General features: G+C 47.1%; 2 protein-coding genes across 7 annotated transcripts in view; one reads left to right on the top strand and one right to left on the bottom strand.

The window, feature by feature from the left end:
• The first annotated feature begins 1,906 nt into the window (after positions 1-1,906).
• On the top strand, positions 1,907-8,641 carry LOC118221818 (testis-expressed protein 47). Its single transcript, XM_035407212.1, has 7 exons — positions 1,907-2,182; positions 3,052-3,124; positions 4,215-4,318; positions 5,369-5,433; positions 5,764-5,965; positions 6,692-6,854; positions 7,413-8,641. The coding sequence occupies exons 1-7, from the start codon at positions 2,069-2,071 to the stop codon at positions 7,448-7,450; spliced, it is 759 nt and encodes a 252-aa protein (XP_035263103.1). The 5' UTR covers positions 1,907-2,068; the 3' UTR covers positions 7,451-8,641.
• A 5,472-nt stretch (positions 8,642-14,113) lies between these two features.
• LOC118216897 (rho GTPase-activating protein 44-like) overlaps positions 14,114-16,012 on the bottom strand; it is a 34,738-nt gene continuing 32,839 nt past the window's right edge. For 3 of the 6 annotated variants that reach the window (XM_035398527.1, XM_035398537.1, XM_035398519.1), the window contains one exon: positions 14,114-15,558. In XM_035398527.1, the coding sequence (XP_035254418.1) occupies positions 15,404-15,558 (155 nt within the window). In that variant the 3' untranslated portion in view covers positions 14,114-15,403. The remainder of the gene's footprint in view (positions 15,559-16,012) is intronic. The other 3 variants (XR_004763089.1, XR_004763090.1, XM_035398513.1) reach the window with 3 other exon arrangements.

The following is a 16,012-nucleotide window of genomic DNA, read 5'->3' as shown; positions in this document are numbered from 1 at the left end:
AAGTTAGAAGAGATCTTTTTTGTTTTCTGAAATATTCCAAATATATTTTGAGTATCAGGTTTGGTTCCCAGAAGTTCAGATACAGTGCATTGCTGGTTTTTGTTCTTGCACATTTCCAAGGCTTTATCAGACCAATTAATCAATTAACTAATTAATTTATCAAGAACAGATACTGAAGCAAACTGTAACTGTAATAATAGATTCAATCAGGAAAGAGGCAAATACCTTTTCACAGGTTGTTGCTGTATATTTACTGAAGCAAATTCAGTTGGACTGCCTTGCTCAAGGGTACAACAGAAATGCCCAATCTGGGAACTGCCCCCTAACCCTAACCCTAACCCTAACCCTTTGTGTTTTAAGCCCTTTGGGGGGGGGGGGGGGGGGGGTCATCTATGACTTTCAACTGGGCTGAAAGTTGATTCAAATAAGGCAGCAAAAGTCCCTCAGATTGAGGACTGATGTGACAGAACAAGTATGTATTTATGTTAAAAATATAATTGAGATTTTTTTTCTGACAGAAATAATTACGCAATGAAGTGAAATTATAAACGCAAGGTTACGAGTGGAAATGCATGTGAGAATTGCGGTTTCACCCTTCAGCAAGGTACTTAATCTTAATGGCTTATAACACCACCGTTGTGTAAAAGGTTATTATGAGAAGAAATGTAGACGCCCACAGTGTGTGCTGTTATTTAATGAGCCTACGGCATTGAGTAACAGAAGACTAAAGCGTAGTCAGGTGTAAGTGCAAACAATAGGACAATGGGAGTCCTTCACCTTTAACAGTCACGTTGTGTCCCCCAGCCCATAAAGCTGGCACTTCAGCCACTCCCCTTAACCCGCCGTTGCCTAGGAACAAGCCAAAACAAAAATTCTGATCATGGCGTGCAGATCAAAGCAGCCCCGTGTGACTCCCCTTGACATGGAGAACTCCTTCGGGGAGAGAGAGTCGCTCTACAGGAAACTGGAAGACTCACGCAGAGCTCTTAGAAAGGTTTGTTGTCTCTGACATCCGTGACTGCTTTGTAAACACATATGGCTGCCCAGGGACACACAAACACACACACACACACACACACAGAAGCACAGCAGTCTCGCTACTGGTTTCTGCAGCTGTAGCTGCTGAGGGGTCTCTGATTCTGCCTGTCCACCTGAGCTGCAGGCCAGGAGGGTTCAGAAACGCCCTCAATTTAGAGCAATAGTGCACGAGGAGTCCCACAGAAACGTAGATCGTCACATTTGTGCGAGAAATGACAGCGCATTTGATGCATTTGAGTGCCGTGCTGGTGATCAGGTGTTGTTCGAGGCTTTTAGTTTAGCTCTCAGGTCTACCAGCTGCTTGGAACTGCATAGGTGTGGAGAAATAAAGTGGTTTATCTGTATTGATTCTCTCCAAATTTCACAAGAAATGACAAAGACATCAGACTCGCCGTGGATATACAGGAGAGTGGGCGACTCTTAAAGCCTTCGGTCTAGTCGGGCAGAGTGTACAAGCTCCTGCGAACAGGACCGACCCCAGGCCTCCTTTCAGATTCAAATGAGACACTCAAGCCACTAAACGAAAGGGAATGCGATCTCCGTTGTCATAGCGACTCAGCCTCCCCAACAGGCAATCTACAGAACAAACAGAATGCCAGTGGAGGGGAGGGGATGGGGAAAGGGGGGGGGGGGGGGGGGGGGGGGGGGGGGGTTTGTGTATAAATTCACCAAAGCTGTCCCCAATGCCCCCCCACCTGCTAAAACATGCCATTCACCCCCCCCTCCACTCTTTGTCATTGCTCCCCATAGCCAGGCAGCCTGGGGGACCTACGGTCCCAGCATCCCCAATGAGCAGGGGTGGGCGGGGGGAAGTCTTTCTGCTCCGCTGTGGGGCGTGTAAGCTCAAGCGGAGCTGCTGAGTAGGGGGGACTTTACCGGGGGGGGGGGGGGGGGGATCAGCGGGTCTCCAGGATATGTCTTCGGCACGAGTGAGGTAAACAAGGCAGGGAGAGGGGTGGACCCAGCCCCACAGCCAGGAACCAGCCCTCACTGGCCCAGTCACCGCAGACGGTCGGACGGACGTACGGACATGGAGCAGGGCGGCAGGGACAAAAAGCAGAAGAGCTCGGAGGAGAAGGCCAGGACGAATTTGTTTCACCGTCGCCTGGCCCAGAGGATGATCCTGAGTCCTGAAGAAGAGATGGTCAGTACCGGAATCAGCAACTGCCATGGACTCCTCTGTCCATCTTCAAATTTTTATCAACTGTCTCATGAAGATCACGCTTCCCTTCTACCAAATCATTCAAAGTTTGTAAATACAGCGCTAAAAAAAGCTTTATTTAACAACAGGCTTGTTTTGTTTGATTTATGTACTCACAGTACTGTAAGGTGGGTGAAACTGAGGTGAAAAATCTTGAATTGTGTTTGATTTTGAAAGAGGAGGGATGCTGTGAGAGATTTTTCCTGGGGCAGAAATGATTGTTACTGGTCTTTACTTTGCAAAGGAGCAAGCCACGTTTTACTGCAGTATTACCTCTGTGTGTACAGAGAAGTTTTTCAGGGTAAGTAACTGGTATAATGTATTTGTTCTGCTTGCAGTATTGTTGGGTGACTGAAGATATATTTTCAGGTTTAGAGAAGTTTTTAAGTTTTTAAGTGTCAGTCAGGACTGGTTATTTTATTTAGCTCTGTGTCTCGTGGTATTGAATTACATCGGATTCAAATCCGATGTAATTGTGCACAATTGTATGTGTGAGTGTTTGTCTTAGAGAATACGAGTACAGATGTCCATATATGAAGTGGGTTGTGAAGTGAAGGTGTGTGTTTTTGTGTATGTGTGTACATAGTGTTTTATAGTATTGAATTACATCAGGTTCAAATTGAGTACATGCGTCCAGATTGACATGCGTATGGGAAGTGTGTGTGTGCGTGTGTGTGTGTGTGTGTGTGAGTGCGTGTGTGCGCGCGTGCATATAGGGGGTGTGTCTCTGTACTGTGTTCCAATACCTGTCCACAGTACCTACGACCTCACTCTCCAAGCCCACCGTCTGACGACGCTCTCTGCTCCTGCAGAAGTTCCTGCTGCACCGGCTGGTCGTCGTCGGCAGGATCTCCCCGGAGCTCGCTGACAAGAGAGACCTGGGAGGTAGGCCTGCCGTCACTGCCCAACACCAATCAGAGCCGTTCGGCGAGGGCAGAGAGCTCTGGTGTCTGGTGGTGCAGATTACAATACACCTCCGCCGTGCTGACAGCAACTATCCCCTTCAGAACCTTTTAATACACAAGCCCAACAGAAAATAAAATGGCAGCATTTGCTTAAATTGGTTAACTGGTCAAAGGTTAGGACGTGGTTGCGCATCGGTGTCATGGCTGAATCTGGGTCTGCCGGCACCCTTGCCTTGCTCGGACTTTGCCGACGGGCCAGTCGTATAATGCAGTTTGTGGGTGTTTCCACAGCAAACTGACCCTTGTTGTGAGTGCTGCTCACTCGCCACCGCCCCCCCCCCCCCCACTCCCCCACCCCCCACCCCCCACCAGACAAGACAGTCTCTTGGCCCAAAGCCCAGGGGTTAGAGTGAAGCGGCAGGATTTCTTCCAAGTGTATGGACCGCTTGGCGAGCGGCTGCATTCATTTGCGCACAGAACAAGGTGGGCGGGTGCAGGAGGCCTCCAGAAGAGTTTTAAAATGCTAATGATATTCTGGGGGTCAGTAGCGCTGAAGCAGTTGGTGAGGCTCAAGGACATAAAGAGGCGATCTACCATTTTGGCTCGTGTTGCAAGAGCTATGGTGAGAAATGGCCTAAGGAAATGGCCATTATGGGTTTGAATAAAAATTCAGTTTAATGTGACCATCAATCTGGAACTGGTGAAGCACAGAGAAAAACTTGTGATGTATCAATGCTAAGCACTTTGAGGTTATAAGCATGAAAAATGTTGTATAAATAATGCTATTATTATTATTATTATTATTATTAGGAACCATCATATTATTTAACAATTTATAGAATCCAAGATTAGCTTTTAGCAGCTTTTATAATACAGTCATTATGATTCAGCTCTCAGCAGCACACTGTTTACAGAATTATTGTGTGAGCTTTTTAGTGGGACTGGTGAGTTCACTTCCTTCACTTCTATTCTTAACCGTGGGCTCTGGCTGCGGTTGTAAACTGCCACTCATTTGACAAGGCCTGAAATTACAGCCCCGCTTTGTTTGCTCTCTCCCCTGCAATTTGCAGCCCATTATGAGAAGTTATCCCAGCGCCTGCAGCTGGGTTACCAAGCGGACGCGTTCACAGGCCTGCTCCTCCTCTACCCGTCCCACGTGGTGCACGTCGTGGAGGTAGGGGAACAGCCCCGCGGGCGGGGCAGCAGGGAGGCGGAGTGTAGCACAGTGGGTAAGGAACTGGGCTTGTAACCGAAAGGTCGCAGGTTCGATTCCCGGGTAGGACACTGCCGTTGTACCCTTGAGCAAGGTACTTAACCGAAATTGCTTCAGTATATATCCAGCTGTATAAATGGATACAATGTAAAAATACTATGTAAAAAATTGTGTAAGTCGCTCTGGATAAGAGCGTCTGCTAAATGCCTGTAATGTAATGTAATGCGGCCATCTTTGGCCCCTTTGCTTGGTAAACGCCCGCTAAATGAAGGAAGCGTGCTGTAGCGTGACCGCCCCTCCATTCGACTGGCTCACCGCGCCACCCTGCTGAGCTCCGTGAATGCATTCGGCGCGGCGGAGCGGGTAGAATGCGCCGGTGATTACGGTGGCACGCTGCGCCCGCTCTCATGCGCCGTAATTGAGGTGTGAGTCACTCAGCGAGCGGCTCCAACCGCTTCCTGCGCCCCGAGAAAGTGTCAAACAAAGCCAACCGCAGGGGATGTGGATTCTTTCAGCCCTTTCCGGTTTGAGGTCACGGATACGTGATCTGAATTTTCTTCCCAGAACATTCTAATGCTGATGCAACAATCAGTACCGGTAACCGAAAGCAATGGAGTTCTAGAACACTGGCTTGAATTTTTGAACTGAAACATTCAAAATAGCCTGCTCTTCAAAGGGTTAAAACAATTGATAATATATTTTGGAGATGCTCTTCTACAGGATAAGTTATAATGCTGGCATTTATTTATTTTTAAAAATCTGTGTGCTTTGCTCAATTTTAAGTTTGCATGACCCTGTCACCCCCCCACTGGAGTCCAGTGAACTGAGTGCTGGACCACAACATAATCCAAGAGATTTAGCCCAACAGACCTCTTTTCCATCAGGAACCATAATGCCCCCTCCAGCCTTTTTAAAGTAAATATTGTGCTTCTTTTCAAATGGCCTTTATCAGGGCTAAGCCTCGCAAGCTATCAGTGGTCAGCTCTGCTCAGGCCTCTGCTCTTGTCCTAGTCGTCCAGTGAAGTCCTGGTGTACGTGCTCCGGGACCTGTGCGACATCCAGACGAGACCTCACAGGTGAGCCATGTTACACCGCACAGAAAGCTCCAGAGCGCCTGTAGCCACCTGCACTCGACTGGCTACTGCCCGTTTATGCTCCCCTTATAATAACGCAATGGAGTATTCATTAGCTTACATTCAGTTCACTGTGCTGACACTTCTATTTATTTATTTTGGACAGTTGCCGTCCTTCACGGGAGCATCCTAACAACTAATAACGTTATATTTTCTTTGTTACCAAGGGGTATTAGAGATTAGTAGGAGATTGTCTCAAGGCTTCTTTGGTCGGAATTTTATTGCCTCCATTGTTATGATTTTCTCCATTGTTTCTGTCGTCATGGCGAACAGTGGCCTGATTTTGGAGTCCAGAATTCTGGTGGTGTCACATGACATCCAGAGCAGGCTTTTCCAGGACTGGAGCTACAAGGTGCTGGACTTGCCGGCAACGACGCTAACCGACAGGAGAAAGCAGGAGTCTATTGAGAAACTGGTCATCAGCACGCTCAAGTTGATCCTCAAGTTGGGGAGCCATCTGCAGAAAATGAGCAAGGTGGGCCATCCAGAGTTAGGTTTGAAACACAGTCAGAAGCAGAATCCAGAACTTTAGAAGCAGGAACAGTGGAATAGTGATAAGACAGTTGTGATGTAAACCTAAATTGTAGAAAACAGAGGAGCTCCACCAATCACAGAGTATATTGGTAACAACCAGCAAAACAATGCGGACATTGATTGGTAGATACTACTTCCTGAATACCCACAGGGTGCCGGGAAGTATATCCACCAATGACCATACTGATATATTGTAATAGTGGTTGTTAACCATGTACTCTGTGATTGATGAAGCTCTTCTATGTTTTTGAGGTGAAAAGTGATGATCTACTGTTATTTTATTATCCCTGCCCAGGACCCGGATGAATCCTGAATGGGGAAAAAGATATGATTCACTTCCCATAACATAGCATGCCACAGCCTTTCCTGCAGACCATCCACTGTGCTCAATAAAACACTCCATACATATCAGATATTGAATTCCTGCAATGATGTCACAGATTACAACAATCCTAGGAGCCCCAGCTTTTGGACTTATATTGAGCACAGTGAGGGATTTGACTGTGTGGGTCTGCAAATATGATTGGCCATTACAAAAAGGAAAAAAAAAGTGAATAACATCAGAAAGGGAAGGTCAAAAGGCTCCTTCTGACTCCTGTGACTGGAGATCAGGGCTCAGCTCCCTTTATTTTTTTGGGTAATGGTTCCTTCCTCCTTCCTCTCCAAGGGGCAGACCTCGAGCGTCTCTGACGAGTCCCTCCTGAAGCAGGTGCCAGAGCTGATCGTCCCGCAGGACGTCCTGGCCCAGCTCATCGAGCGCAAGGAGCTCCTCACCCCACAGCAGTACCTGCAAACCTACCACTCACCTATCCACATGCCCATAAACTCAGGTACCTGCAGACCAACCACTCACCTATCCACATACCCCTAAACTCAGGTACCTACCACTCACCTATCCACATACCTGTAAACTCAGGTACCTGCAAACCTACCACTCACCTATCCACATGCCCATAAACTCAGGTACCTGCAGACCTACCACTCACCTATCCACATGCCCATAAACTCAGGTACCTGCAGACCTACCACTCACCTATCCACATGCCCATAAACTCAGGTACCTGCAGACCTACCACTCACCTATTCACATACCTGTAAACTCAGGTACCTACAGACCTACCACTCACCTGTTCACATACCTGTAAACTCAGGTACCTGCAGACCAACCACTCACCTATCCACATGCCCATAAACTCAGGTACCTGCAGACCAACCACTCACCTATCCACATGCCCCTAAACTCAGGTACCTACAGACCTACCACTCACCTATCCACATGCCCCTAAACTCAGGTACCTACCACTCACCCACTGTTTTATACTTCCATAACAATGAGAAAGACCGACTTAATGTCCTTACTCACAACCTGTTCTCCATCTTGGTTGCAGGGCACACATTTGGAAGCTTCTGTCCAAACATAGTTTAGCTGTCTGTGGACCTCACATCACGCTGAAGCATGAAGCAAACCTGCTGCTAAAACCAATGCTGATACTGAAGACCAGCAGGCCAGTATGGGACCACGAAAACACCAGGACTCATAGCAACTCAGACACATATAACTCTGTCCCCAGAGGTGAACTTAAAAAAAAAAAAAAGCAGTGAAATTTTGGTCATAATTTCATCATGTGGCAGTAAAACTGCAGTCCTGACTCCCATGGCACTCAAAAAAGGCAGGGGGTTTCCCAGTGTCCTGGTCAAACTCTCTGTACAGCTGTCTGATCTCCCCCCCCCCCTGCCCCCATTTAACTGGAAAATGAATCGCTCCCTCTCCACCCATTGACATTTCCGGTGAAAAATGGCTGGTGTTCACAGTCCAGATGGGCACCTCATGTTAACTATGGTTGAGCAGAGTAAGCAAAACTGAACCCCAGCTGCACCCCACCTATGATGTTCTTTCAGATCAGCGGTTGTATAAATTCAACCCCATGCTATAAACATTCAGGCCATTGTTATAATAATATCACTCCTGCTGAATCAGAATATTTGCAATGCGGTGATTCCTCGTGAACTCTGAACTACGTTTCTGAAGCTCTTCCCTTTTAAAATGGATGCTCACCAGGGAATGTATTCTGTAAAGCAGGGCTGCCCAATGGCCCAACCATCTTGTAGATTTTTACTCCAACCGTAAAAAAACCCACATCATTCAACAGCTAGAGATCTCACTGAACTTGTATGCGACTTATATACTCAATAGTAGGGAAATAAACTGTTTTGGACACTGCCCTAGAGATCTCATTGAGCTCCTGAACGGTAGCAGAATCAGGTTGGCCAAATTAGGGTTGGAGTGAAAACCTACAGGACAGTAGATCTCCAGGCCCAGGGCAGGACCATCCTGGTTTAAAGCACCTCAGATTGGGAATTCTGATCTTGGGTCAGTTTTGTCATTTAGGTCATAATGGACAGGGGTAGGATATGGATGAAGAGGCTTGATCCCAGGTCAGTGCTCTATGGGCCCTGATCTCTGAGGCACAAGGTCCAGTGAACAGCAGAGGTGACGGGTCATGTATCTAAAAGCAGTCCAGTAGTGAGATCCATCATGTTATCATAGTCTACCAAACACCATCATAATTTCCAATCGGTTGAAAGTGTACGCCGTTTAATCCCCTGGAAGATGGGAGTTCTGATGCACTACATTTACTTTAAGCATAGCCGCCTTGTGTTCTCTGTGCACCCTGTGTAGCTGAACGCTGACACCTTCTGGCATGAGAGGGAAATGACATGCCCATGGCATGAAAATATTTTGTGGAAATTACATTTAAAGATTTAAAGTTGACTGTTTCTTGACAAACATTAAATTACAAAAAAAAAAAATTTGCGCTTTGCACTGTCCTGGTTTAGAAAGTAGCTTGATGTCAGCCAGGTAAACAAGTCACTTACCATTGAACAGCAAAGAAATCAGGATCGCACACACACACACACACACACACCAGGGCTCTTCACAAAAATTTTTTCCATGGAGCACATGTGCTCCTAAGTTGACAAATTTAGGAGCACAATAATGCATCTCAATTAGTAGATTCTAAGTCATTTTTGGCTGGACCACAACAGTGGGGCCAGCCCTACAAACGTGAATGTCTGTGACTGACTGAGTGACTGAGTGAGTGATGAAGTCACACCATTGCTCGGCCGAGTTATGACGTCACACCATTGGTCGGCCGGTCCAGCCATATACTGGCTTTTGACCTGGTCTTCTTCCATTTAGCACACACATCAAATTTCAGGAGCAAACGCTCCTAAAATGGGAGCACTGTAGAGTCCTGCACATGCACACACACACACACACACAGACACACACACACACATACTGTACACACACAAACACTATACACAACACACACAAACATCACCAGGCAGGATTAAGTAAAAAAGCACAGGCCAGACTAAAGAGTTAAAAATGTAGTTTTTTTAATCATTTTGACATTCTGATAAGGACTGCTGCAGATCTTACAGTACACACAGGGCACCACCCAGGAAGGGGAGGAGAGAGTGGTGGTGGGGGAAGGGGGGCGGAGACAAGGGGCAGAATATTTCCAAGGGAAGTGTTTATTTTAAATTTTAACCAACCCCCCCCCATACCTCCACTCTTCAGGATGCACAGGGCCTTTTTCAAAAGATCAGTGTGACACCTCTCCTTCAGCTTCATCAGCTATTTTTGGACGCCTTTTTTTAGCCCAAATGCAAAAGTAAAAAAAAGAAAAAGAAAATGACAGAACAATGTTCTCGAATTTCTAAACAACACGACTCTGAGCATGCAGCACAATGTAACAGCTTCTCATTTACCCTCGTTTTTACAAATGCACATGTAGGTAAACAGGGTGACCTGTGTTTTTTTTTTGGGGGGGGCGGGAGAAGTGGTGGGTTGGGGGGGAGTGGTGGAGGAAAGAAAGACCAGCTCTTGTTACCAGAGGCTGGGGAGCAGTTTAGGTCATCTCCCCATACCTGCTGACTGGCAGAATAATCGTGCTCCCGTCTGCATTGCATTGAGCCCAATTAGCATCACCGGCTCCAAGTCACACAGTGGGCTGGTTTGGGAGTGTGCTGCAAACTGTCGGCTGAGTTTGAAGGCTCATGTGACAGGGTGGAAGCTGATGCTCTCTGTACATCATATTATTATGCTAACAGAATTTGAGCAGGTTCTCTTATCCTGAGCAACGTGCACAATGTTTACCATTTATTCCACTGGATATGCACTGAAGCAATTCAGGTTAAGTGCCTTGCTTCAGGGGTACGATGGCAGGGTCCTATCCGGGAATCAAACCTGTAACCTCTAGGTTACAAGGCCAGAAAGGACAAAGCCCATTTGTACACACTGAGGTGTGGGACTCAGCTGTTGGAGTCTGTGACTGTAAGCAGCCAAGCCTGCCCTCAATCCCCGCACCTCAGGACGTAAGGCTGGTTTTTCTTTGCAGAAGAACACTGACGAGAGAAAGGTTCCATAAAACCAGAATGGGTGGAGCCACCATTGTGTGAGCTGTTTCAACCATTCAATCATTTTGATTTGCTGTGGCAAGAAAAAACTTTTTGATTGGTTCAAACCATTCAAAGTCATTAATTCACAGCTCGTTGTTGCTTAAACCATTATGGGGTTCATGAAACATTACTCTCTCTCATCACTGTCTTTTCCCCACTGGTTTGTCGTATGACAGGGATTAAGAACAATCACCAGATACTGGGCTGCAAGACTTCATTGTCAGTACAACCTTGTCCAGAACTTTAATATCATGCTGAGAAATTATCTTATGTGGTTTACATCAAGCTGGCAGCTAATTATATGGGTTTTTGTCAATTCAAATTGAATTAGTATTTGCCTAAAGCAAAGGGTAATGTGAAGAGATAAAAAGTGTTTCTGCCTGAATTCATTAGCTGGTTCACTATTCATTGCTCTTGGATGTATGAAGTATGTATGGTACACACAGGTTATTCGAAATGAAAATATGAAACCATTTTTCAGGCATGACCAAACACATGCTGATGACATTATGAGACGTGAGAAGTCCAGTCTTGACTTGCCGTCTTATTTATAATTTACCAGATCCTTCAACCCCCTATGTTACCATATCAGCAAAACACATTTACTCCATTTTCATAATTCAAAAGCTGCCTACGGTGAAAGGCAAACATCACCAAGGTAACCACCACTACATTCCGTCTACACACCGAGAAAATTTCATTTCCACCTTCTTTCAATGGACATGCTTCAAAAAACGACGACAAACAAGCAAACAAAAAAGGTCTTCAAATCTGAAAAGTCTTGGCTCATGGGAGGCCTCATAATTTACTTCGGGAATACCTCAAATACAAAAGTTGTATTTCATCAGTATATACAAACTGCCTCTTCATAAATATCAACCCTTTGCCCCCCCCCAATACAGAACAGCTAATTATCACACACAAAAGTCCAGTTAAAGACAATACTGACCATTACCGTGTGCACACACCCACAACCAATTTAAGGACACGTTGCATTATATATATATACTTTATTGTTATTAGTATCAATATAATTTAATTAGAATCCAGTCTGCTTTGAAAGGCATGAAATCGTCTGCTTGGATGGCAGTCTATTCAATAAGGACTGACGAAATAAGACCCACACCGGTCTGATTAGAACGGACCAATCAGATTTTCCCTGGAGTTTTTGGCCCCTCCGGCTTTCTGAGGTTGTTTTTTTTTTGTTTGTTTGTTAACAAATATCTTAATTGCACTTTTATTGTAAATACCTTCTGAGTTTTTTAATGCTTTCATTTAAATCTGGCACTGTTTTCCTTGGGCTGAATTTTATTGCTCGCAGGAATTTCTGCGGTACGTGGCTGAAAAGAGCAACATACCATCTTAATCTATTGTACAGCGCATGTACACTGTACGTTTAATTAAAAAAGCTGAAACGCGTGGTGGTTGTCGTTTGTAACGATCGTTATCCGGTTCAATTCAGTAATTTACCTGGTTAAAAAAGTGAACTGTGAGCTGTTTTGCGCCGGCGACGTTAAGCGCGCGGCACTGCCTGACGTCGCGTCAGTGAAAGCGATACGATTGTTGTCACGTCAGGTATTGCCTACTGGAAGAAAGCGACGCACTACAAAACGCTATCCGGCTGCAAGCTGATAAAACTGCGCATCCCAAATGTTAGCATTTCTACATAGAAAGTCCTACAAAATATGGTGAGCTAGCTTCTCTCCTCCAGAACTATAAAGCTTGCCGATAACTGTTAACTGTGCAAACGGTTACTGCAGATTTTAAATGGTGTATCTGGCAATACAAAATAACAACACGTTATATATAATTTATATTTATCTCCATATATATATAGATTTGTTTTTCCCCCTCCAAGTACTGTAATGTATATATACACATATCTATGTACATTCATTTTATATTTACAACAGAACTGTGGTGAGTCTGATATTTAGCACTTGAAAACAAGGGGAATTAAGGTTGAATAAAGAAGCAGCGTTGTAACATCCAGGAAGGGCATATGGATTCATGAGTCTGTCAGATGAACAGCTTGGTAGTGGTTCTTTCAGAAAGCACACGTTCCCCTTCCCCTGTACCTCGTGCTGCTCACCCCTTTGTAATGATTTGGTTCTGGAGGTTTTTTTAAATTTTAAATCAGAGGCGCTGACACACACACACACACTGAGGTGTGAGAATGTCAGGCTAATATTAAAGCAAACAGGCTCGTAAAATATATTTTAAAAAAGTAATTATAACACTCTTCCAGAATTAGGCATAAATATATTTCAATACATTCCAAGGAGATTCTTGTCCGGCACATTAATTTCAGTTGGCTTCCTGACGAAACGGGAAACAGGAAGTAAAGTGAGCCGCCTTGTCAGCCAATCATGCAGACTGAAAGGGCCCGAACACTTCCGGTGATGAACACTGACACTTCTGTCTCTCAACAGCTAAAGCCAACACTTTCCATCATGCTCCGTACTGTACTGTAATGAGGCACTGGAAAACCCTGTTTCCAAACTGAACCTCCGGTTTTTGAGAAGTAGCCGGGATGGGAAGACGCAGGAGCTGGCCATCTGGTTGTGTCTACAGGATCTGTGACACGAAGAAAACCACAGAACGCCAGAGCAGCCTTGCGGCTGGAAAGGAACCGACGGCACACAGGGCGAGCTCTGAGAGGACGCCGAGCCTTGTGCAGCTGCCCCGAAAACCCAGGGGTGTATCTAATAAAGCAGAAAAATGTTCATGCCCCCCCCCCCCCCCGCCAGAGACTGAGGGGGACCCATGCAGAGGCGAGATGGGGGGGGGGGGGGGGGCTGAAACAGCTCTTCCCCTGGAGACCTGTAAGACCGCGGAGGTCGTTGTTTGTTCGCGGACCGCGGAAGGGGGGGGGGGGCGGAGTCAGTTACGCCCGGCGCATTCCGGGCATAGCGCGGGCTCTGAGTCAGCGCTCCCCGCGCTCCCGCACAGCTGCCCCGAGCTCCAGGGGCGCTGCTCGCCGCTCCGCCGCTCTTCCGGGACTCGCTCCGGACGTCAGATGTTATCGTTAACGAAAAAATACGTTCCGCCTCTCGCTTTGTTATTGCTGGTAACATAACATCAGAATGTTCTTTTGCTTTTGGAAAACATAACTCAAAACATGATATCATTTGTATGTTTTTGTCAGTGCAGAGAGAGAGGCTTCAGGGAGAACACAGAGGAGGAGAGAGGAGGAGAGAGGCTGTAGGGAGAACACAGAGGAGGAGAGAGGCTGTAGGGAGAATACAGAGGAGGAGAGAGGCTGTGGGGAGAACACAGAGGAGGAGAGAGGCTGTAGGGAGAACACAGAGGAGGAGATAGGCTGTAGGGAGAACACAGAGGAGGAGAGAGGCTGTAGGGAGAACACAGAGGAGGAGAGAGGAGGAGAGAGGCTGTAGGGAGAACACAGAGGAGCAGAGAGGAGGAGAGAGGCTGTAGGGAGAACACAGAGGAGCAGAGAGGCTGTAGGGAGAACACAGAGGAGGAGAGAGGCTGTAGGGAGAACACAGAGGAGGAGAGAGGCTGTGGGGAGAACACAGAGGAGCAGAGAGGCTGTAGGGAGAACACAGAGGAGCAGAGAGGCTGTAGGGAGAACACAGAGGAGGAGAGAGGCTGTAGAGAGAACACAGAGGAGGAGAGAGGCTGTGGGGAGAACACAGAGGAGCAGAGAGGCTGTGGGGAGAACACAGAGGAGCAGAGAGGCTGTGGGGAGAACACAGAGGAGGAGAGAGGCTGTGCCGTAGTCACAGAGATGTCTCAGAGCACCACTGTTAAAACACGTGGCTGGGCCCACCTGTGCTGGCCGGGACAGAGTAATGCAAGGTAGTGTAGGCAAAGGTGGGGAGGGGGGGTGCACTTTCTGCAACAAAACCTCCTGGGTTAGTGTGAGGAAACACCCCAGCCCCCCCTCCCGCACAGACAGAATGCATCTAACTGATTCCTGTACAGCACAGTCTGCTCCCCTCCTGCAGGGACAGACTGCACCTCACTGACCCCAGTACAGTGCAGTCTGCCCCGTCTCCTGCAGGGATGGACTGCACCTCACTGACCCCAGTACAGTGCAGTCTGCTCCCCTCCTGCAGGGACAGACTGCACCTCACTGACCCCAGTACAGTGCAGTCTGCCCCGTCTCCTGCAGGGATGGACTGCACCTCACTGACCCCAGTACAGTGCAGTCTGCTCCCCTCCTGCAGGGACAGACTGCACCTCACTGACCCCAGTACAGTGCAGTCTGCCCCGTCTCCTGCAGGGATGGACTGCACCTCACTGACCCCAGTACAGTGTGGGACCAGTGTCACCTTGTACTTGATATTGGCCCTCTACCAACTGACGTGACTCCAGTGAGTGTTTTCTTTTGTGAAAATGAAGGCAGAATTGAACTCAAATAAGGCAATGAAAGAAAACTTTTTTTGAGGAAAAAAAAAAAAATTACAAATAAACAAACAAACCAAAAAAAAACCCCCATTAACACAATAAAAAAGTTTCTTTAAAAAAATTAACATGGCACAGATTTGTAAAAGCAGACAGGGTCAGACAAAAAGCAAAAGTTTAAAATAAAAAATAAAAAGTGTAACTTAATCATTATTAAGGTTCATTTTTATACAATTAAGTGTTTCTTTCCCTTCTTCCATTCCTCACCATAGAACCTGCAGCATTTGACTTGTTTCCTAATTTACACGGATGAGACCCTTCACAGTCAGTTGGATAAAAGTGGGAGGAGCAAAGAGGGGCGGAGCTAGTTCTGCTGCTGCCCAGTCGTGCCAATACCTCAGTAGTAGAGTGTCTCTTATGTACAGCTGGGGATTGGAGGGAATCTCCTGAGGGCTGAGTGGGGGGGGGGGGGTAGAGCATCAGGGCATTGGGGCAGGGGGCGGGGCCAGGGAACAGGGGGGCGGGGCATGTCATGGTGTCATAGTGCTGTGATCTCAGTATCCTCCTCAGGCTCGGTCTTGCCGGGGGGGTCTGCCACCGCCACAGAGTTCCTGTCGGGGTCGCCCAAGGGTTCGTCCAGCAGCCCGTCCAGTTCCACACTGATGGTGGGAATTTCCAGGTCGAAGGGAAAATCTGAAGGTGACGAAGATCATCGCCACGACGAGGACGATGACGATGAGAGCCCCAAAACAGATGAGAGTCCCAGAAGGAGGAGAGAAGAGAGAGAGAAGAGGTTAGGTGTCAGCTGGGTCGTGTGTGTGTGTGTGTGTGTGGGGGGGGGGGGGGGGGGGTTGGAGTTCAGGGACAGAGAGCGTCACACACTGGATTGCGGCAGCAGGAGAAACACCGGCGCTGACGGACACATCACACACCGGAGACGTCATCAAGCACAGGCTCCGTGAGAGAGCTTTCAATGAGCGCTTCTCCGACTGCCCACAGGGGGCGCTGTCCCTCGCCTATGGCTCAGAATTTTACAGCGGATCCCTGACATTCCAGAAAGGAGTAAGGAGGAGGGTGCCACTAAGGTTTTCTTATTGACATTCCTAAAAGGGGAAAGAGTAGGACAATCTCTGCACAGTTTACAGCA

The sequence above is a fragment of the Anguilla anguilla genome, chromosome 2 (assembly GCF_013347855.1).
Source record: "Anguilla anguilla isolate fAngAng1 chromosome 2, fAngAng1.pri, whole genome shotgun sequence".
Taxonomy (NCBI): Eukaryota; Metazoa; Chordata; class Actinopteri; order Anguilliformes; family Anguillidae; genus Anguilla; species Anguilla anguilla.
This window is presented reverse-complemented; position numbering and strand designations above follow the sequence as displayed.